At 42.5% G+C, this 19959-nt stretch overlaps 2 protein-coding genes across 3 annotated transcripts in view; one reads left to right on the plus strand and one right to left on the minus strand.

The window, feature by feature from the left end:
* LOC126335151 (rab3 GTPase-activating protein catalytic subunit) overlaps positions 1-19959 on the plus strand; it is a 471879-nt gene that overhangs the window by 88375 nt on the left and 363545 nt on the right. The gene's annotated exons all lie outside the window — the stretch shown is intronic.
* Positions 2833-19959, minus strand: part of LOC126335152 (TLR4 interactor with leucine rich repeats) — a 300800-nt gene continuing 283673 nt past the window's right edge. The window contains exons 8-10 of one of the 2 annotated variants that reach the window (XM_049998121.1): positions 16671-17085; positions 9251-9439; positions 2833-4715 (exon numbers count right to left, since the gene is read on the minus strand). In XM_049998121.1, coding sequence (XP_049854078.1) covers positions 4417-4715; positions 9251-9439; positions 16671-17085 — 903 coding nt within the window. In that variant the 3' untranslated portion in view covers positions 2833-4416. The remainder of the gene's footprint in view (positions 4716-9250; positions 9440-16670; positions 17086-19959) is intronic. The other variant, XM_049998122.1, reaches the window with a different exon arrangement.

Below are 19959 nucleotides of genomic sequence, written 5' to 3' on the forward strand. Positions count from 1 at the left end.
GTCTGTGACACTCAAGTTACTGTCCAAACATTCATGGATGACACAGAAACTGAAAATGAAGGTAGCATAGCAGAAGTAAAAATGCAGAACTTCATTTTAAAATGTTTGTTCTGCCTTTCAGTTTACTTCTTGCACCGCTATAAAGACGAGTGTTTTAGATATTACAATGTACAGCCACACATAAATGTGGCACCTGTCAGAAGCCTGAATAACCATCTTTTGCGGTGCAGACTGGTACAAAACATACAGGGAGTCAGTGATGTTCTGGAAGGTACTGGCAGGGGTGTGGAGCATGCCAGCTTGAGTGCTGTGGCTAGCTGCACTAGTTTTCTTGGTTGAGCATCCATGGCATGAAGAGCCCGATCAAGGGAGTATGGTAAACTCATCCTGGCACTCTTTGAACTACGTATGTGCACTATGAGCTTGTGTCCTGCTGTCTGAGGCCATCATGTTGAGGAAATACAGACTGCATGTAAGGGTGGACATGGTCCTCAAGCACAGATGCATACTTGTTTTGATCCACTGTGACTTCCACAATGATAAGGTCACCCAGGGAATGCCTTCTGGCCTGGACCCTTCTGACAGTTGTTGTAGGGTGTTTGCTTTCAGACGTTTTACACCATACTTGCCAGTGACCATCCGTCTGATGGAGCCTAAAACATGTTTCATCTGAAAAGGCCACTTGTGCCACTGTGTGGATGTCTAGTTGCAGTATTGGTGCACAAATTCTAGCCTTTGTCACCAATGAACTGCAGTCAGCATGGGTGCATGAACCAGGCACCTGCTGCAGAGGCCCATATGCTGCAATGTTTGCTGAATGACCGTTGAGAAGGCACTGTTGGTAGCCCCTTGGTTCATGTAGGTGGTCAGTTGCTCAACAGTTGCATGTCTATTCACCCATACATATCTCAACAATTGTTGTGCATCCCTGTCATCCGTGACCCATTGTACATCATGGTTGCCTCAGGGTTTGGTTTGGATAGCAGCATTTTGCCATGCACAGTGTATTTTAACAATAGCAGCATATACAAATGGTTTACAAATGTAGATTTTAGGAAAGCTTCTGCCATTGACATTATAACCAATGAAAATGCCCTTTTGGATGTCAGATAAATCGCTCTGTTTCCGCATTGTGACAACCATTGTAGTGTTCTCCACATCTTGCTGACACACTATATATACTGTCCACTGCTAGTGCCACCATCTGCTGTCTGTGAATGGTTATTGCCCATTGATTTCAAAGATAGGTGGTGACATTAATGTGACTGGACCATGTAGTTTTAGTGGCGTTGGGAGACAGCTAAAATTGCTACAGTTAAACAATGCCCTGGAGTCATAGGGGCTTTCTGACAGTTTCTACACATAGTTGGCTCCCATTTATCCATAATGTACCATAGATCCCTTGAACACAAAATTGTACCCAGTGACTGGAAGGAAGCACAGACCACCATCTACAAGGGGGCAGCAGAAGTGAATCAAAGAACTACCACTGAATCCCACTGACATTCATCTCTTGTAGAATCCTAGACCATATTCTGAGCTCAAACATATTGATGTACCATGAACAGATTACCTCCTCCATGCCACCCAGTGTTAATTCAGGAAACAACAATCATGTGAAACTCAACTTGCCCTTGTCTCATATGACATCCTGAGAGCCATGGATCGAAGAAATGAGATGGATATACCGACTTCAGGAAAGCATTTGACTCACTGTAAAACTGGTGTTTACTAACAAAAGTATGATCATATAACCATCAAACAAAATTTGGGGCTGGGTTGATTTTTGTCACAGAGGATGTAGCATGTTGTCATGGCTAGCACATTTCCAACAGAAGTAGAATTAACTTCAGATATGCCCCAGGAAAAAAATGGTTTTGTTTGAAACTCATTAATCATAATATTAGTTTTTACAGATCCTAGTTTCTGTCCACTCCTATTATGAATCTTAAATGTTGACACATTTCTCTTTTCCATGAGGCTTTTCCCCCTCAGGCATTTTTACCCCTTCCCTATACTTTTCCCTGGTTATTTCTTCCCAATAGGAAATTAATTTTTAAGCTACTCTGATGAGTCAAGACTATTTAAATATTTGTGTTCATTTTAGTCCTGCTCTTTTTGGTATTCTTTCTAAATAGTTAAAGAGTATCCTCCTTCTGTCTGTTGTAATTTACTCAGTGATAGACATCCACTTCTCTGTTTGTGAGTTGGCATAGCAAATTTATTCACAAGAACCATCATATAGCACCCTGAAACTCACATTTAAATATGTGTGGTTTGGTTTTTTTGTAGAAAGTGTCACTGTCCTCTTGAAAGCACAAGATTGATGGACTGTTTGGACAGTGAAATAAAATTTCTTGTGAATGCAAAACCAAATTAATCTGTTGGTATTAATTTTAGTCCAGAGTAAACTGTGCATGTTGAAAGTATGGCAGTTGTTAATGGAGAGGTCAGTTTGAACAAAGCAGTATTGGAGGAGAAAGGTTATTTTGGTGGTGGTGTGACATTGTGTTTGTCTGACTAGAGAACTGACTCGTCCATCCAGATTAATCATGGAATCTGAGGCTACTGTATCGTGTTCTATTTCACGTACATAAAGCACTGGAATTAGTGGAAGTCAAATTAAAACCTAGGACTAACTGCAAGTTTGACCACAAACCTTTGGATCTGTAGTATGATACTTACGTTCTCAGCTACAAAGTCACTGTCCAGTATAATTGTATTACAAATGAAAGAATGTCTACAATATATTAGCAGTTACATAATGCTATTATCAGTAACATATTATAAACCTAAGAAGGAAACATGGTGAAGAATAAATAAATTCTAGTGTAAAAAAGATCTAGCTGTTTTATTGTATTTATACCAAGTGATTTACAATTAAATTGAATGTAATGAAAACAATTTGTGCTACTTTGTGGTCCGTGCTAAACAGTATCTCTTCCTTAATCCTAGTGTAATAACAAAGATAATTTAGATACCAAAGAGGTTATTAAGAATGCCATTTGATGCATTTAATTCATACTTCAGGCATGAAAAGTTAATATAATTATAAATTATGCCTCCATTGGAGGAAATGCAAGACTGCATTTTTCAGAAGATTGTCAGATTGTGCTCTGTCTTTCAGTGAGGGACATTAAACTAGGCTGTCCTATTATTGAGTCACTACTGAAATGCACCATCATTATTGAAAACAGTCTTGAGCAAGTTGTATGCCTCTTAATTGTAGGTATGTCTAACATACCCCACATGAAGCAAGTCTCTATCCAATTCAAGTAAAAACTGTATGCTTACTGAAACACTGTACAATAATATAAATACAAAGGACAAAACTCATTTCCTGAGGTAACAGTAAAAACTCAGACTTCACTTAATAAGCTACACTTTTCACTTGTTGCTGACGTGTCTCACACTTCATAGTTTAATTATTTATTAATCATGCTCTATTAATCATGAAGACAGTGTCACATTTGTCAGAAACATTAGGGATTATACTTTAATAAAATATAGAGTAGAGCTTGATTTTATACATTTTTCATTGTTTAAAGAGCTGTATTTCGCTTGTAAATGGTTTTCTGACTTTTCCGCTACCAGATGCACTCAGATGTTTCTTACAATACCACGTATTATGTAAATGACAATATCTCTCTCTCTCTCTCTCTCTCTCTCTCTCTCTCTCTCTCTCTCTCTCTCTCTCTCACACACACACACACACACACACACACACACACACACACACACACACACGTTTCATTAGTAGTTTCTCTTGCTGTGCCTCACTAAACTGAAGCAATTGTGACAAAAAAATACTGTGGAAGTAGTACTTTTCCATTCATCCTTGAAACCAAAAATCTTCAGAAAAATATGTGGTTACAACACAATAATTAGTGCTCTGTAAAAGTAGCACAACATTTTCAATGCAAATGCACATCATAAAACTGATACCATGTTAGCTAGTGCTGCGAAGCAGTTTGACTATGGCTGTCTTTTCATTCACTTGTTGGGGAAAACTTGCACTAGCTAACTCTCAGAATTTCATTCCTGTGACAGTGATTAAACACAACACTGTCTTACATCATCATTTACCTTCAGTTGCCTTTTTAGCATATATTTTTAAATTTTCAGACTTTAATGATCAGCAATACAGAAACAGTCCATGTCACTGGTTTTTAGAATTGGGATTCCGACATCAGCTTCCCAGAACTGTGTGCCTTCGCTGACTGAAGGGAGCAGTTGGAAGGAAGGACGTATCTTATTTAGTTGTGATAGTGTGATCTCTTCCTCATGCCCAGCGAATTACTAAGTATTGACAATTGCACTGTCCTGTCGGTGCTAGCGCATCAGAGAGACCGTACCCAATCTCGGTGCCACGAGCAATCCGAGTTGCAGTTCACAGTAAGGAGATGGGGGCCAGCCCTACAGCGGCACTAGGCCGCCGCGCGTGGTGGGGTTGCGCGCCATGTAGATGTCCATGTCGTGGTCGGTCCAGTTGTCCGACGGATCGGCGCAGTAGTTGCTGAGCGTGTGCGTCGAGCCGTAGCGGCTGCCGGGTCGCGATGACGTCACGACGCCGGACCGATCGCGGGAGCGCGTGCGCGGCCTGGTGGCCTGGCCGCGGTGCGCATGCGCGTGGCTGTGCCCGTGCATGTGCGCACCGGAGGCGCGATCTGACGTCATCGCCGTGGCTGCCAGCGACTGCCGCGATTGTCGCAGCTCTGCAAGACAGATATTTTTGTTTTTATCAACACTGGGGAATAATTTCGAATTACAGCGTTGGACTTTGGTGACAGATATCTAACCTATGTCCAGTAGCACTTAAAACATAAAGTTTGGTATGTGTGCAAAAGTTCAGTCGTATATAAATGAAGAAATGAGAAAACTACCTTGTTATACTTTTTTACTTACTCACAATTTACAAGTTGTAATAAGTTACGCAACACCGCAAAGGAGTCATCACAATACGAAAAAATACACCAAACGTTGAACCAACTAAATTAGACTTCGTAACTCACCGCTTCTATCCTCTATGCCATAAGGAAAATGTAAACCATGTATTTTATTTTACACTTCCCTGAAGGCTTTAGTCATCGATATGTCATTGACTGATATGTTGTCGTAACAAACTGTAACCAAGAACGATGCATTTTTAAGAAATCTCCGAGGCATCATTGTCTTGCAACAACCAAGAACGAAAATTCTTTAAACACCAGTAGGACATTTCTTATAATTTTATTACAACAAACCGCATCAATATTTACTAGTTTTCGAGAGATCATAAATATGTTGTTACTTTGAAGCAGCAAATACTCGTATTCATAAGGCTCGAGTTATAATATTAAACTATCAAATATGGACTTCAACTGAAAATGACAAAATTCAATACGGCGTTTACCAAAGTCGTCTAGTGACATAGAACGTAATCTTGCAGTTCATTGGTCACGTTCCTCTCCACGAAGCAATAACCTGACGATCAGGTCGCTGTGTTAGTCTGACTCCGGAAGCATTAATTTTTGTAACAATAACGTTTGGTATCCAGAATGAGATTTTCACTCCGCAGCGGCGTTTGCGCTGATATGAAACTTCCTGGCAGATTAAAACTGTGTTCCGGACTGAGACTCGAACTCGGGACCTTTACCTTTCGCAGGCAAGTGCTCTACCATCTGAGCTACCCTAGCACCACTCACGCCCCGTCCTCACAGCTTTACTTCCGTCAATGCCTCGTCTCCTACCTCCCAAACTTCACAGAAGCTCTCCTGCGAACATTCTGGAAACATCCGCCAGGCTGTGGCTAAGCCATGTCTCTGCAATACCCTTTCTTCCAGGAGTGCAAGGTTCGTATCTGCGTCGATAGGTAACTGTGGTCTAAGCGTGTACTAGTACACTCCAGTCACAGAGGAACAATCAAAATAGCGGGCTTTTGAAGGCGAACGAGTTCCGGAGAAGACGATGACGGTGAAATCGGCCGTGATGGGCACGTTTCTTTGGGACGCACACAGTCGTCTACGTCGATTACTTGAGAAAGGGGCAGACGATTACTGGAGAATAATATGCGTCGTTATTGTACCGTTTGAGCGAAGGAGTTAAGGGAAAAGTCCTGATTTGGGAGAAAAAGACTCTTTCACCACGACAATGCTGTTACGCATACATGTGCAGTTTCGGTAGCCAAAATTATGAAATTGAAGTTCGAAATGAAACTTACTGGCTGATTAAAACTGTGTGCCGGACCGAGACCGATCTCGGGATCTTTGTTTTCGCGCGAAAGTGCTCTACGAACTGAGATGCACAAGCACGACTCACTACCAGTCCTCACAGCTTGTGCAAGGTTCGCAGGAGAGCTTCTGTGAAGTTTGGAAAGTAGGGGACGAAGTACCGGCGGAAGTACAGCTGTGAAGACGGATCGTGAGTCGTGCTTGGGTAACTCAGATGGTAGAGCACTTGCCCTCTAAAGGCAAACGTCTCGGTCCGGCACAAAGATTTAATCTTCCAGCAAGTTTCATATCAGCGCACGCTCAGCTACAGAGTAAAAATTTCATTCTGGAAATTTTGAATTATTGCAACATCCACGGTGCTCTCCGTATTGGGCCTGCAGTTGTTTTTTTTTTTTTCCAAACTTGAAAAATTGGCTCGGCAGACGACAGTTCACATGGAGCGAGTAGGTGATTACCCGAATAGGTGCCTACATTGTAGACCTGCCAAATTCCTACTTTGCGCATGGTTTAAAAAAGTTGGAGCAATGCTTTGAAGAGCTTTTGACACCGTTCCTCACAAGCGACTTCTAATCAAGCTGCGGGCCTATGGGGTATCGTCTCAGTTGTGCGATTGGATTCGTGATTTCCTGTCAGGAAGGTCGCAGTTCGTAGTAATAGACGGCAAATCATCGAGTAAAACTGAAGTGATATCATGTGTTCCACAGGGAAGCGTCCTGGGACCTCTGCTGTTCCTGATCTATATAAATGACCTGGGTGACAATCTGAGCAGTTCTCTTAGGTTGTTCGCAGATGATGCTGTAATTTACCGTCTAGTAAGGTCATCGAAAGACCAGTGTCAGTTGCAAAGCGATTTAGAAAAGATTGATGTATGTTGTGGCAGGTGGCAGTTGGCGCTAATTATCGAAAAGTGTGAGGCGATCCACATGAGTTCCAAAAGAAATCCGTTGGAATTCGATTACTCGATAAATAGTACAATTCTCAAGTATGTCAATTCAGCTAAGTACCTGGGTGTAAAAATTACGAACAACTTCAGTTGGGAAGACGACATAGATAATATTGTGGGGAAGCCGAGCCAAAGGTTGCGTTTCATTGACAGGACACTTAGAAGATACAACAAGTCCACTAAAGAGACAGCTTACACTACACCCTTTCGTCATCTGTAGGAATATTGCTGCGCGGTGTCGGATCCTTACCAGGTGGGATTGACGGAGGACATCGAAAGGGTGCAACAAAGAGGAGCTTACACTACACCCTTTCGTCATCTGTAGGAATATTGCTGCGCGGTGTCGGATCCTTACCAGGTGGGATTGACGGAGGACATCGAAAGGGTGCAACAAAGAGGAGCTCGTTTTGTATTATCACCTACATGGGTAGGAATGATCATTAAAATAAAATAAGAGAAATCAGAGCTCGAACAGAAAGGTTTAGGTGTTCGCTTTTCCCGAGCGCTGTTCGGGAGTGGAATGGTAGAGAGGTAGTGTGAGTACGATTGTGTTTCGATGAACCTTCTGCCAAGCACTTAAGGGGAGCCGGAGGTGCCTATGTTGCCCATGTTAAAATCACTAAGCTTGAGGAACATTTATGAATAAACTACCAAATAGAAAATTTTGAATTTTTTTTACATATAGAGTGGTTTAGTATTGCAGTTAGGACAGAGGGATTTTGGAGTATCTTTTCTAGTTTCCTTCCAATTATTTTTTTTATTAATGACCCAATTTTTTGACAAATAATTGCTTTATAATTAAACTGAAATGAAACTACTGAACATATTGCCAAATGGCTGTGTTACAATGTAAGTTTGACCACTGGGAATGCTGTATAAAAATGTCATCTCTCTAGCTTGACTGGATTTTGAGAGAATGTTCCTTATATTCGAAAAATTCTAATTTACGGGAAACGGCTATCAAAGTTTCTCAATACATTGCTGCACAATAGGATGGATTATCAGGGTCTTCTTCTTCATCCTCCAAAAGCTTCCTCTTCTGTCTTCTTTTCTGGCCTGTTGTTCCATCATACTTCATATGCCTTTCTCTTTTTTCTGCTCCTCTTATTCTTTTTCTCTCAATATTTCTTAGTGCTCGTACGGTGTTCTCCCCTGCTGTAAATCCTAATGCCTTCAGAACTTCACACTGTTCCCTTGGTTGTAAGTTGCTATTGCATCATAAATGCCAAAGTGCACTGTTTTGATGCTTACAAACACCCTTTTAGGAATCACTTTCCAAATCAAATTGTTTACGCTCTCATTAGGATTCTGCGTCTTTCCGTATAGACTTTTGTGTAACAATTCTGGCGGTGCTAAGTCATGAAATATTGGTTTTATTGCATTTATCACAGCTGCTGGCAAACCATGTTTGTGATCATAGTGCTTTTTTGCATTATATTTGCACCAGGAATCTTTTGGGCACAGGCTGTGTTGGGGTATTCATTGGAAGAGGCAGTATGAAGGAACAATGCGCACACTGCTTTTCGCATGTCACTAACATTACTAGTATTTTGCCTTATAGCATACCCATAGTATCTCTGTAGACGTTCAATCACCTCATCAGAAAGCCTGCCTCTCCCTCCTATTGTCTTTCCATCACTGAGCTTACTTGAACCCAAAGTTTCTTTGAGCCTTCGAAGCCGAAACGGTAAACAGCAAAGAGACGATGTTCCGCGCTCTTAGCGCTTCATTTGTCACAGAAGACAATGTAGCCAACCCTTGCACACTCGCTGTATGCGTAACAGGCAGAGAAAATCCCAATCAGTTCGCCAGGAAGTCACGAGAGCGTGTTATATGCATTCCACTTCTAGGGCGAGTAGAACAATAATTCAAAGTTTACGTTAAAGAGGAATGTTCCAGTTAATTTTCGGTAGCAAAAAAAAAAAAAAAACCTAATTTTTTGGATTTGACCGCCTCCGGCTCCCCTTAAATGTGAATTGCAGAGTAGTCATGTAGATGTATCTTTTTGTAAGGACTTGTTGAACGACCCTCGTAGATTCTTTGCTGTAAACACGCTGCGTCGCGCGCGGCTGTGGGGGGAGGGGAGGGGGGGACTCACCTGGCCGCGAGCTGGCGAGCCCCGAGGAGTAGGCGGCGGGCGCGAGCGGGTAGCGGCTGGCCGAGTGGTTGGAGAAGCTGTGCTGCGACTGGCCGTCGGCCACGGACCGCGACTTGCCGCCCTTGCCCGTGCTGAAGTGCGACGCGTGCGACCGCACCTCGTCCGTGGCGCAGCCCGCCGTCAGCGAGCCTGCAGACACACACACAGGGCGCACTCACTCTCGCTGCAGCGGCCGAGAACCACCGAAGAGAAAACAAGCCAGCAACGCCTCGAACTAACTCGTCACGTGCGTTGTGCTGCAACTGAGACGTAACGTCGAAATCGACGCCTAGTTTATTGCACTGTCGCCGGCCGTTCCATCTGTCACAGTCGGAATATATCGAAAGGCCGTACATTCAGAGAATAATGGCACTGACGTAGAAAAACAAATGGGTATCGAAGGGTGTAGAGCAGGGGCGCGCAGGAGTCCTGCACGTGTGCGGTGCACTTGCACGCGTGCAGTTAAAGCTCGGTTTACACTATAGCTCAATTCTTTTATCTTGGCGGTTCGCGCATGCCCGCCCACACGCGGGAGATGGCTGCGTTGCCAGTTGCACGCGCAAAGAGAAGTAGCGCCATACTATAGTATAGCTCGCAAACTTACGTTTAGGGGGGAGCGCGCAGTTTATGAAGTAAAGCCACCACGGCCGCATTAACCCTTTCGCTCCTACAGAGACGTTCTCCCCGCATTCCGCGATGTGCGCAATTTTGTCATCTTCGCACTGCTCGCCTGTGCAGACACATGGTGTTTCGACTGCTTTGACACACTTTATCATTGGATTTCACAAAAACTATTTGGCCCAAAAATTTGATTTTTACACATCTTCATGACTGATACCTTCCCCCCATAAATGACTTCATTTTGTCTCGATGTTCAACGCAGTTATTGTGCAGCATTAGATCTAGTAAACCATTGCACGAAACTTTCAAGAGTTTGCAGAGGTAAAAGTCCATAGCGTATTCTTTCCGTATGGTCGATTTTAGTTGCCACCAGAAATTTCAAAAAATTACATTAAAACGAATAAAATGCATGAAGTAAGACACTTCGATATTGTTTTTAAGTGAAGAAAAAATTAAGCACCGACGCACGTTTGAACTCAGAACCTTTCACTTATCAGCCACACATTTTAACCATTACGCTAACGCAGCTCGTCATTCAATACATCTCCCGGAGGACTTTAAAACATCATGCAAAATACCGACAAACGCTGTTGGTATGACTATGAATTACTCACGTTTCGTCGAAGTACAATAGGAAATAAACAATTGCCGCTGTTCTTTATTGCGAAAAAGCGATTAGTGAGAATGAAATAAACACCTTTCCTTGCTATCGCCTAAATTAGGACGCTTATTGCTTGTTTGGTTAAATTAATTAATAGAATATGAAGCAATTGGTATTAAGAATGCTTTTTCCAAACTTTCTATAAAAGAAAGTCTGCTATCAAAACATTGCTTTTGTCCGATTACTTTATTAATGACTGAACGTTTCTAAAACTGAAGACACTCGTCCGTGCTCTGCACTGCAGTCGCGCTCTGGCAACGTCGTTCTCTGTTCATTGGCTGACTGTGTTTTGTGGCGTCAGATGCGCAGAACGAACCTAAACTCGGCCGCCGTCATAAATGACGCGCACTTTAGCAAGTTATTGCAGCAATTTACTTGGACGGTGGAACTTGCCGCGCGATTTGCGAGTCTAAACACTTTCCCAAGTCGATTTGCGACCGTAGCAATTTATTGTAGAAGTGACTTGCTGCACGTTTTCCGCTTCCAGTGTGAACACCACGCAAGAAGTATCTGCAAGTAACTTGCAGCTTTTAGGATGTATTTCTATTTCCTGCAAGTAGGAAGCGCAAGTTATAGTAAGTGTGTTGTCTGCATAACACTCATATTTAACATTTTACTTAATGTGGTGACTTAATTTTATGCAACCGTCTTACCTATTATATGCAAACAAATTTCAGAAATGGAGGAGAAACGGGATTGGATGAAGCAGGATACACAACATTTTTCTGAAGCCGTGGAGAGCTACCCCGAAATCTGGAACGTGCATAACAGGGACTTTAAGGGTAGAGTGAAGAAGATGAGCGCATTAAATGAAATCTCGTCGATATTCGAAGAGAAAGTAGCATAACTTGAAGACACAACCCCTTTCCCACCTGCATCCACTCTCTTGAGGTTTTAGGAGTCTAGAAAAAGACGATGTGTAATTGTTACATGTTCTATTTAATTAGCTTGTCACTTTCCATTTTATGAACATTAAAAAAACATTTTTATTAGCATATCATTCCGTAAAACGCAGTTTATTTCAGTAAAAATTTAATTTCATTGTTGTGTTTTCACATACCTTCAAATAACTTTCTCTTTTTAAGACATCAAAAATGCCTCTACGTACATCGGGTACGATCAGAGAAATCGTTCTGACGGGAATATGAAACAAGTACATTAGGGACTTGTATGAGTCTCCTACAACGAAAAGATTTCAAAATGCAAACTTTTTTTGGTTGTGTGTTTCACATAAATAAATGAAATACCTATTTTATTCGTAGATCAGCTGCAGCTACAAATCGTAGAGTGACTAGCAAACTGCCCTTTGCTGTAATAGCAGTACGGAACTTTGTGTCTCGTTTAGATATAACGGGCGCTATTAACATCAACAAATACTCCATATCATTTGAGGACATTCTGCAAAAGTTTTCAAAAGTATCCATGCTCTCGATACTAAGTTCTTGCAAAAGATTATTATAGGCACCATTTCACGATCTTCTCATTATCTACTCTCTAACCCAAATACTTCTCTTTTTCTTTTTCACGTTTTTCATTACAATTATAAGAACTGCAGCATATCTCACCCGCCTACTTCGGCTGACACTCGTAGTGGTACTGAAAGCATATGTAAACAGTATCAACAAGTTGCTGACGCAAGTTTCTTGCCAAAAAACTTGCGGAAGAAACTTGTTTAATTCTTGCGCTGCTGTGTAAACACAGCTGCAAGCGGCTCGCAATAACTTGCAGCAATAACTTCTGCAAGCGACTTGCTAATGTAAACCCAGCCCAACAGGTGTTCTGCGTGCACACAGGGGCAAGCTGGCCACCCGCTTCTATCCCCTCCCCACCATACCGTCTCTGCGCTTCTTCCTCTGTAAAGCGTTTTGTTTCCTAGCTTGCTTTATTGAATGAAGGAATAAGGTTAGTAGGAGTGCTTGAAAGAAATCATGGTTTGAAAGAGTACCTATTACCTACGACACGTTTTATTTAATTATCACAGGTGGAGTTTACAATGCGTTTAATGTCTGGAACAAAATTTCTACATACAAACGCAAACAGTTACGTAAATTTTCATCACTGATGTGTGCTCTTAACTGAGACTTATTAATTTTCATAACAGAGAAAATCTCTCACAAACGTATGTCGAGCCAAACATTGGATTACCTTCGCAGCTTCACGATGGAGACGAGGAAACTCTTGCTGTGGAAAGTCGTGATAAAAGTATATTACACGTCGTGGCAAAAGAAATTCGTTTCTCAGACGAGAATTACATTGTAGATCTATTAATTCATTTGCAAATTGGGAGGAATCTCATCTACAGAAACAGCAAATGGTCTCGAGAACCATTCAAAAACTTGGGATAAATATGATATATCCCCAAATCGCTTGAGAAATTCCTTTTATTGCACTAAGTACGGAAACATATTCTTTGCAATTCTGTTCTCGCACAGTAGACAGAGTAGGGAAACGCACTGCGTTCCCTGACGAGAGCTGTCTTTCCCACAGCTCAAGCTTGCTACTGAAAACTTGCACCTTTTCAGCCATTTCACAAATTAGCTGATTTTCTCCTTGCATACTTGTGTTCAATGTATCCATGTGTCCAGTAATGTCCACTAAAAGTGCAAGGTCGTGAACTCACTCTGGATCTTCTAACTTGGTTTCGTACCTTCCTTTGTCCTTTAAAAACTGATTTATTCGCTCAGCTCAAAAAATGTTTTTAGTACATTACCGCAGCTAAGCCAGCGGACTTCACTGTGGGTTGGTATGTCACCGTACTCTTCCCAAATTTCAGCGAGCAGCACACGTGCAGCGCTATGCGCTCTAGGGCCGCGTGTAACGTTTGCCCGCCCCTGGTGTAGAGGGTACCAGAAGTCTAAGACTGCCCGACAATGGGCGTCAGACGCCGTCGCCAGATGTCGCCCGTTGTTTACATCGGCCGACACCGCAGACACTTTCGACCGATCTCCGTCGTCAGTTTTGTGTGGGGATCAAGGAGGCTAAGTTAGGTTAGGTTACAATCTATGCTTTGTATCAAGTAAGTTAGGTTTTAATCTCTTAGGGTGGGTGGATACCACGAAGCTTCTGTGCTTGGAGACAAATGCTGCATTGCGGCTTTTGCTGTTAAGAAAGAGGCCGAATGCATCTGAATGCGCTATACTTGTCTCGAAAAGAACATCACGAGCACTGTACATTCCGTACCCAGTTACCTAAATAACAAGGCAAGTGTTACGGACATATTTTTTGATGGGAGAACCCTTCTGCACATACTCCAGATGATTTGAGGCGACATTGAAAAGCAAGATTACGGACACACTGTTTCGCTACATCTCTTTACGTTTGTGCACACGTACATCAGTTAACCTTCAATGACGTGTTAAAGAGTAGCATAAAGTTCAGCATAAGATACTCCGAAACACTGAAAAATGGAAGAACATATCGTACACCACATTTGCAAACCACTTCATACGAATATAACAGAATCACCACCCTACTGGCATAAAAATGTTAGTAAGGAGGAATAATAATAATTCGTAGACAGCTAATGCCAAGCTACCAGAAACCAAAAAGACGATCCACAACAGTAACTATAAACAAAAGACACGCCAACATTCTCACGTGAACAATTTTTGTTTGAGGTCATAATTTACGCTTAAAATTTCAGATAAAGATTTTGCCTACTTGTGGTTTTCAATAAACTTACTTCAGCCTATAGATTCCGTATTTTACCTCGATTATGGTGTTTTCATCCTCAGGATGCCACAAACTCATTTTTCTGTGACTAAACTTATGAGCCCCTTACACTCCATATTTCGTGTCTGGGACACGTTAAGCCGATTTACGGAAGAAAACGGGCCGATTTCAATTTCACTGACTGTCGGCCGAAGTCTTTACGTTCAGCAGACGAGGTTTGTTACAGTGTGACCGCGCGCGTAGCATCGTAAGCATTGTAGTGCATTGGTTCAAAGTCACAATTAAAGAGTAACTAAAACAGTTTAAGATAAGCGCTTGCACGGGTACTGCTTTGTTGTTTTTTCGCTTGCAGCGCTACGTACGGCATGTATGCAAAATGGCGACCCCTTCAGCCCAATGCGTTCGGTGTTTTGCAGTTTGGTAAGAGGAAATCGATAATTTCAGATTAACGTGCTTTTCGTTTAAAGTTAAAATGTAATCTTCCACGTGGCAAAACCGTTCACCAATGGTTTTGACTGTTCGAAATGACCGGATGAGTGTGTAAAAGAAAAAAACAGGTGGATGGCCAAAATTGAAGTGGATGTAGACAACCGTTTCACAGCGCCTTACCTTAGTAGTCGTGAGAAGTCTGTTCCAAAAGCAAGTTTTGAATTTCATTTGCGAAAGACGACAGTCTAGAAGGTCTTATCAATGCTTTTACATGTGCGGCGTCCATACCGATTACAGTTGGTGCATACCATGCTTTAAAGCCAGGTGACTGTCCTGTGCTTTCAATCTTTTGAGTGAGATGGTAAACACCCATAATATTCGTATCCGGCGAAGGAGGTGTGTGTGTGTGGGGGGGGGGGGGGGGGTTTGCTTCCTAATGAACCTATACAACAGCAAAGAGGTTCCCCAAAATTAATCGTTTTCTGAACTGTATCCCAATGTCATGTGTACTGTTCTTTTCTTTTTTCGCTAAAGCTAACTTAACAAAGGTTTATTACCTGTATATGTTACTAGAGTTGCTCTTTTCCCAATTGGAAGGTGAAGCTGAACTTTATTTGCAAACAAGATGGAGCCCATTCTCATTGGCATCTCTTGTACGAGAGTGATTGAAGGTCGAAGTTCCTGACCGTTGGATTGGCCATAATGGTCAGAAAGACTGAGCTATTTTCCGTTCCAGTCCGCGTTCACCTGACCTCACGCCATGCGATCTTTTCCTTTGGGGCTTTATAAAAGATCGTGTCTACGATCCGGCACTACATAATGATTTGCCAGAGTTGATGCACAGAATTGAAAAGGGTTTTGCTTCCATTTCTCCGGACTTGATGACCAAAGTGGAACTTCAGATTTGGATCCTAGGTTTGAAGTGTGCCCTGTAACTAAAGGTACAGAAAAAGAACATTTGTAAGGTAAACTAAGTTAGTCTGCCTTCTATTTTACGTATCATTTGTTGTAAATAGTCTAAATTAAACTCTTGTAACATGCTATTGCAACTGGGACATTCATTTGTGGATACCCTCTATGGTTAGCTGCGAATTTCGATTGTTTCTCTATTACGCGTCAGTACTGTGTACGTCGGTTAGTTATGCCGTTGGAATGTGCGCATTTCACCGTGACATCCGAGAACCGTTTCTAGAACAAATGAAATATTGTTGTTCGTGCCACAACGGCGTCTGTAGTAGTGTGTCCTTTCCTCGGGGTTCTGCCCTGAAAATACAAAATAGAAAATCTGATTGGGTTTTGAATTTTGATGGAATAAGTTACTGATAAGGCGGACTTCGTATTACTGATTGAGATAGTGCTGTAATTTGACCGTGAATGGCAGACCGGGTCGGGAACACTACAAAAAGCGACTGTAAGGAAATAGCGTCAGAAACAAGTTGAAATTTACCTTATAATTCTGTCAGAAACGTAGTATCTATTATAATATAGTCTTAGTAGCTGAGTCTGGAATACTTCTTAATTTTATTGTAAGATGTCCTTTTTTTTCAATGTTCGTTGGCCCTCTTGTTCTCCGTGTGATGAAAATTTCTTGAAGTTGTCACTGTCAGGATTAATTTATAAATTTGGCGATAAACATTGCGAATCACTACTGAAGTGACTTCGTTTCGTAATATAGTTTTAATTTCCACTTAAAATCATATTTAACACAGCGCCGAAAAATACACGTCTTCAATGTATGAAGACAAGAGAGTAATCAACTAGTTGTTAAAACAAACACCTACGCAAAAGTAAAAAAAAAATCAAAATTATTTATAAAAATCTGTCGCTGGCGCAGCGCTCTTCTGCATGCGCGATCATGAATCATATCTTTGTACTGGCGGAGGCGCGGTAGTCAAAGTACCGTTACACTGTCCATTTCGTGAGATGACAGCACCAAAGAAGCAGCTCTTTAAAAAAAAAAAAAAAAATGCATCACAATTGCCGGAGCTGCGGACTCACCTTGGCGGTCGAGGTGGTAGGCACGCGGGCGCGGGATGCTGCGGCCGCTGTAAACGGACCCCTGGTCCCATTCCTTGTGGCCGAAGCCCGGCGGCGCGGCGGCGGGCGACGCGAGCGCCGCCAGCGAGGAGAGCGGCGGGTGCGGCAACTGCGGCGACGCGGGCCGGCCGGCCGCCTTGCCGCCGTGCAGCGTGCGCAGCTGGCGCGAGCGCCGCCGCGACGCCGCCACGAACACGACCAGCGCCACGACCACGGTGGCGCAGATGGCGGCGCTCGCCGCGATCGTGATCTTGTCCATGTTGCCCGGCAACGCGCCCGCAGCCGCCGTGCGCACCTCCCGGCACTGCGCCGCCGGCACTGTCTCCGGCGTCACCGTGACGTCAGACAGCGACACCACGCACACCACGATGCACTCCTGCACAGAGCGGCCACCGGCACGCCCGCCGTTCTCATCACTGCTCCTGCTCTTTCGACTCGTACACACAAGGGGAAGGCCTCGCACAGGGCCCAGCGAATCGGCTCATGTTCGCCAGGTAGCTTGTGTACCACGTGACATGGAAGACTTCAAGGTGGCTCATTACCCCACGTATTAGAGAAAACAACGCACGAAGTTCGTGTCTCTCAATTTACGGAATCGATTGATAATGGAAAACTGAGCTTTTCCATCATCACAAATGAAGTCAACAAAATCTGAAAAAAAAAAAAAATTACGACTGTCGCTTACGTAGGCCTGCCTGTAAGGTTATAGCTCTTCTACGAAAGCGGCACTGGTCAAGTGATCGAGGCAACTGACTGGGGAGCAGAAGACTTGTGTTGGATTCCTATGTGTATTCATTCTTACATGTATTCCGCAGCGTTATTTATTTTTCTCCGTGGACTCTGGATGGTTAATAAGGTGAACGACTCACTAAGGAACCATAACAAGGTAGATACAAAACGTTTCTCAAACAACCTGGATTAGTGAAAAATAGAAATTTTAATCCTTGTTATTTGCAAACAACTCTACGGATTGTCCCGAATTCGTCACAAGGAACCGTTGACAGCGTTATTTCGAGGTTTCATAATTACAATTTGCTTCTGGAAACAGCGGGAGTTGCACAACCGCGCAAACGCAGTAAGGATCCTTAGCATCAGCATTTAAGCATTGATTTTTCATGTGATGTCATTGAATACGTGATATGCATCAAAATTAATTCCCGAAAAATAATTACCGCTGGGTAAAAGGAAGCGATTTCCTTTTATAAAACCTCGATACAGAGCTGTCCATAGTCTCTCGTGACGAATTCGGAGAAACCCATCTCGGAGTGGTTTTCATAAAACGAGAATTAAAATTTGAATTCTTCACTTGCTTGGCAAATGTATTTACTTGCCTCGCTATATTCAATTCCTGGTTTATTCACCTTATTAACAGTTATATTTCCATAAATTTCGAGACAGAGAAAACTACATATGAAAAAAAAGAATGCAGGATACGTGTAGGAATCTGACACGTCCTCCGTCCTCCGCTCCCTAGCCAGTTGCCCTGATCAACCAGCCAATGCGCCATTGCCACTTTTCTTGAAGGACGTTAACTTTACGGATAGATAAATGGCGGTCGTAAAACCTTTTCTCGATTTTTAGGAAAAATGCGTTTTCGGACCCAATGTATGACGATGAGAAATATTCAATTTTCTATTGCTCCCGTCAATTTTGAGTCGATTGCACGTAAGGATGAACTTCAGACATTTTTTTCTCAAAAAGCGGGGAGGATGAGGCGTGGGGGGGGGGGGGGGGGTTGTGAACCAAAACCCAATCCTTCATTCTACGTGGTACATAAGCGACCCGCCAAAGAAAAGAGTCGATTGCTGTTGCTTGAGGCCCTCCCCTTGTCAGAAGTGCTCAGCTGTACGGCTACACATATACAGACTAGCGAATGAGGAGGCATAGTGGTTAAGAAACACTCTTTAGGATCACTCCCCAAAAAATCCGTCACCAACCTGAAAGTTGGCTTGGACGCAGCAGTGCTTTACTGGCCATAGTCCTGCTGGAGTTGTCTGTCGGTGTCGTCCTCCTACCTTTGAACTGACAGCTTGTAGTGCGGGGGCCTTCAGTTTATTGTGGACTCAGAATTCATACCCTTTTCTCTTTTTATTCCAATGTTGACAACAGGTGTCTTTTTAACATGTCGGTAAGTTTGGCCAATTATCAATCCAGAGTATTTAGTGCCAGTACTGTAAACACGTATATGTTGCCTGGGAAATTTCCCAACTTTAGTGAGTTGTAGAAATTGCAGTTGTGGAAAATAAAGTAAATAGTGCTGTCCATGGCGAAAATGTTGTCATTTACATTATTTGTACAGATTGTTTTGGACTAGCGTTGGTACCAACTGATTCAGAATTTATGCGTAAATCAGAGTTCTCAAATCAACATTCATGGAGAGGGAGGTTGTAATAAAGACAGGTGTCCAACAGGGCCGCCCCGTCTTTCCATATTCGTTTACTTTGAATATGGAAAATGCAATAGAAACAATAAAAAATCTTCGAAGAGGAGTAAAATTTATTGGCAGTTACATGCATTAGATTTGCAGACTCAAAGAAGGACGTCAGTTCACAATTTTAACTCATGGCCTGGAGAACGATCATTTCACGTAAACACATAGTACAGTAAATAAAGCTATCAGAAATGTGATGGATATTAAAAGAATGATGATGAAACAAGTCTTCAGAAATAAAAGTAATTTATTGAGAGACAGCATCATCAAAGGGCAATGTGGAAGTCGCGTACCGATAGGTTCAAGTGATGCATCTGTGTTGAGCTACAGCCAAACGTTATGGTTTGCAAGGGTTAGGAAGAATGTCAAGTCACCAAGTGGTGAATGGTGGCGATTGTAGTTTTTTTTTATCTGAAGTAAATTTCTGTGGGTAACTGGCGTGTACAAGACGACGATAAGTTTGTTCTGACATTGTGCTTGAAAATGGAAGCAACAAAAATTGAGACATGTTAATAGGATTGTCAAATGAGAAAAAGCGTTGGACATTGTAAACTTACGCAAGGTGCTCTAAATTCCCAGGAAAATAGGTGAAAGCTGTAGGGAAAGATGAGTAATATACTTTACATACAAGGACCAAGATGAAACAATAAAAGTATAAGACAAAGAGCGAAATGCTCGGGCAGAAAGTACATAAGACATGGATGTAATCTTTCACCTCTGCGCCTATACGTCGAAGAAGCAATGATGGAAATAAAAAACAGGAGGAGGAGTGGGATGAAAATTTAGTTGAAAGTGTTAAGATTCTCGGTGAAAACGACG

The sequence above is a fragment of the Schistocerca gregaria genome, chromosome 2, assembly GCF_023897955.1.
Source record: "Schistocerca gregaria isolate iqSchGreg1 chromosome 2, iqSchGreg1.2, whole genome shotgun sequence".
Lineage (NCBI taxonomy): Eukaryota > Metazoa > Arthropoda > Insecta > Orthoptera > Acrididae > Schistocerca > Schistocerca gregaria.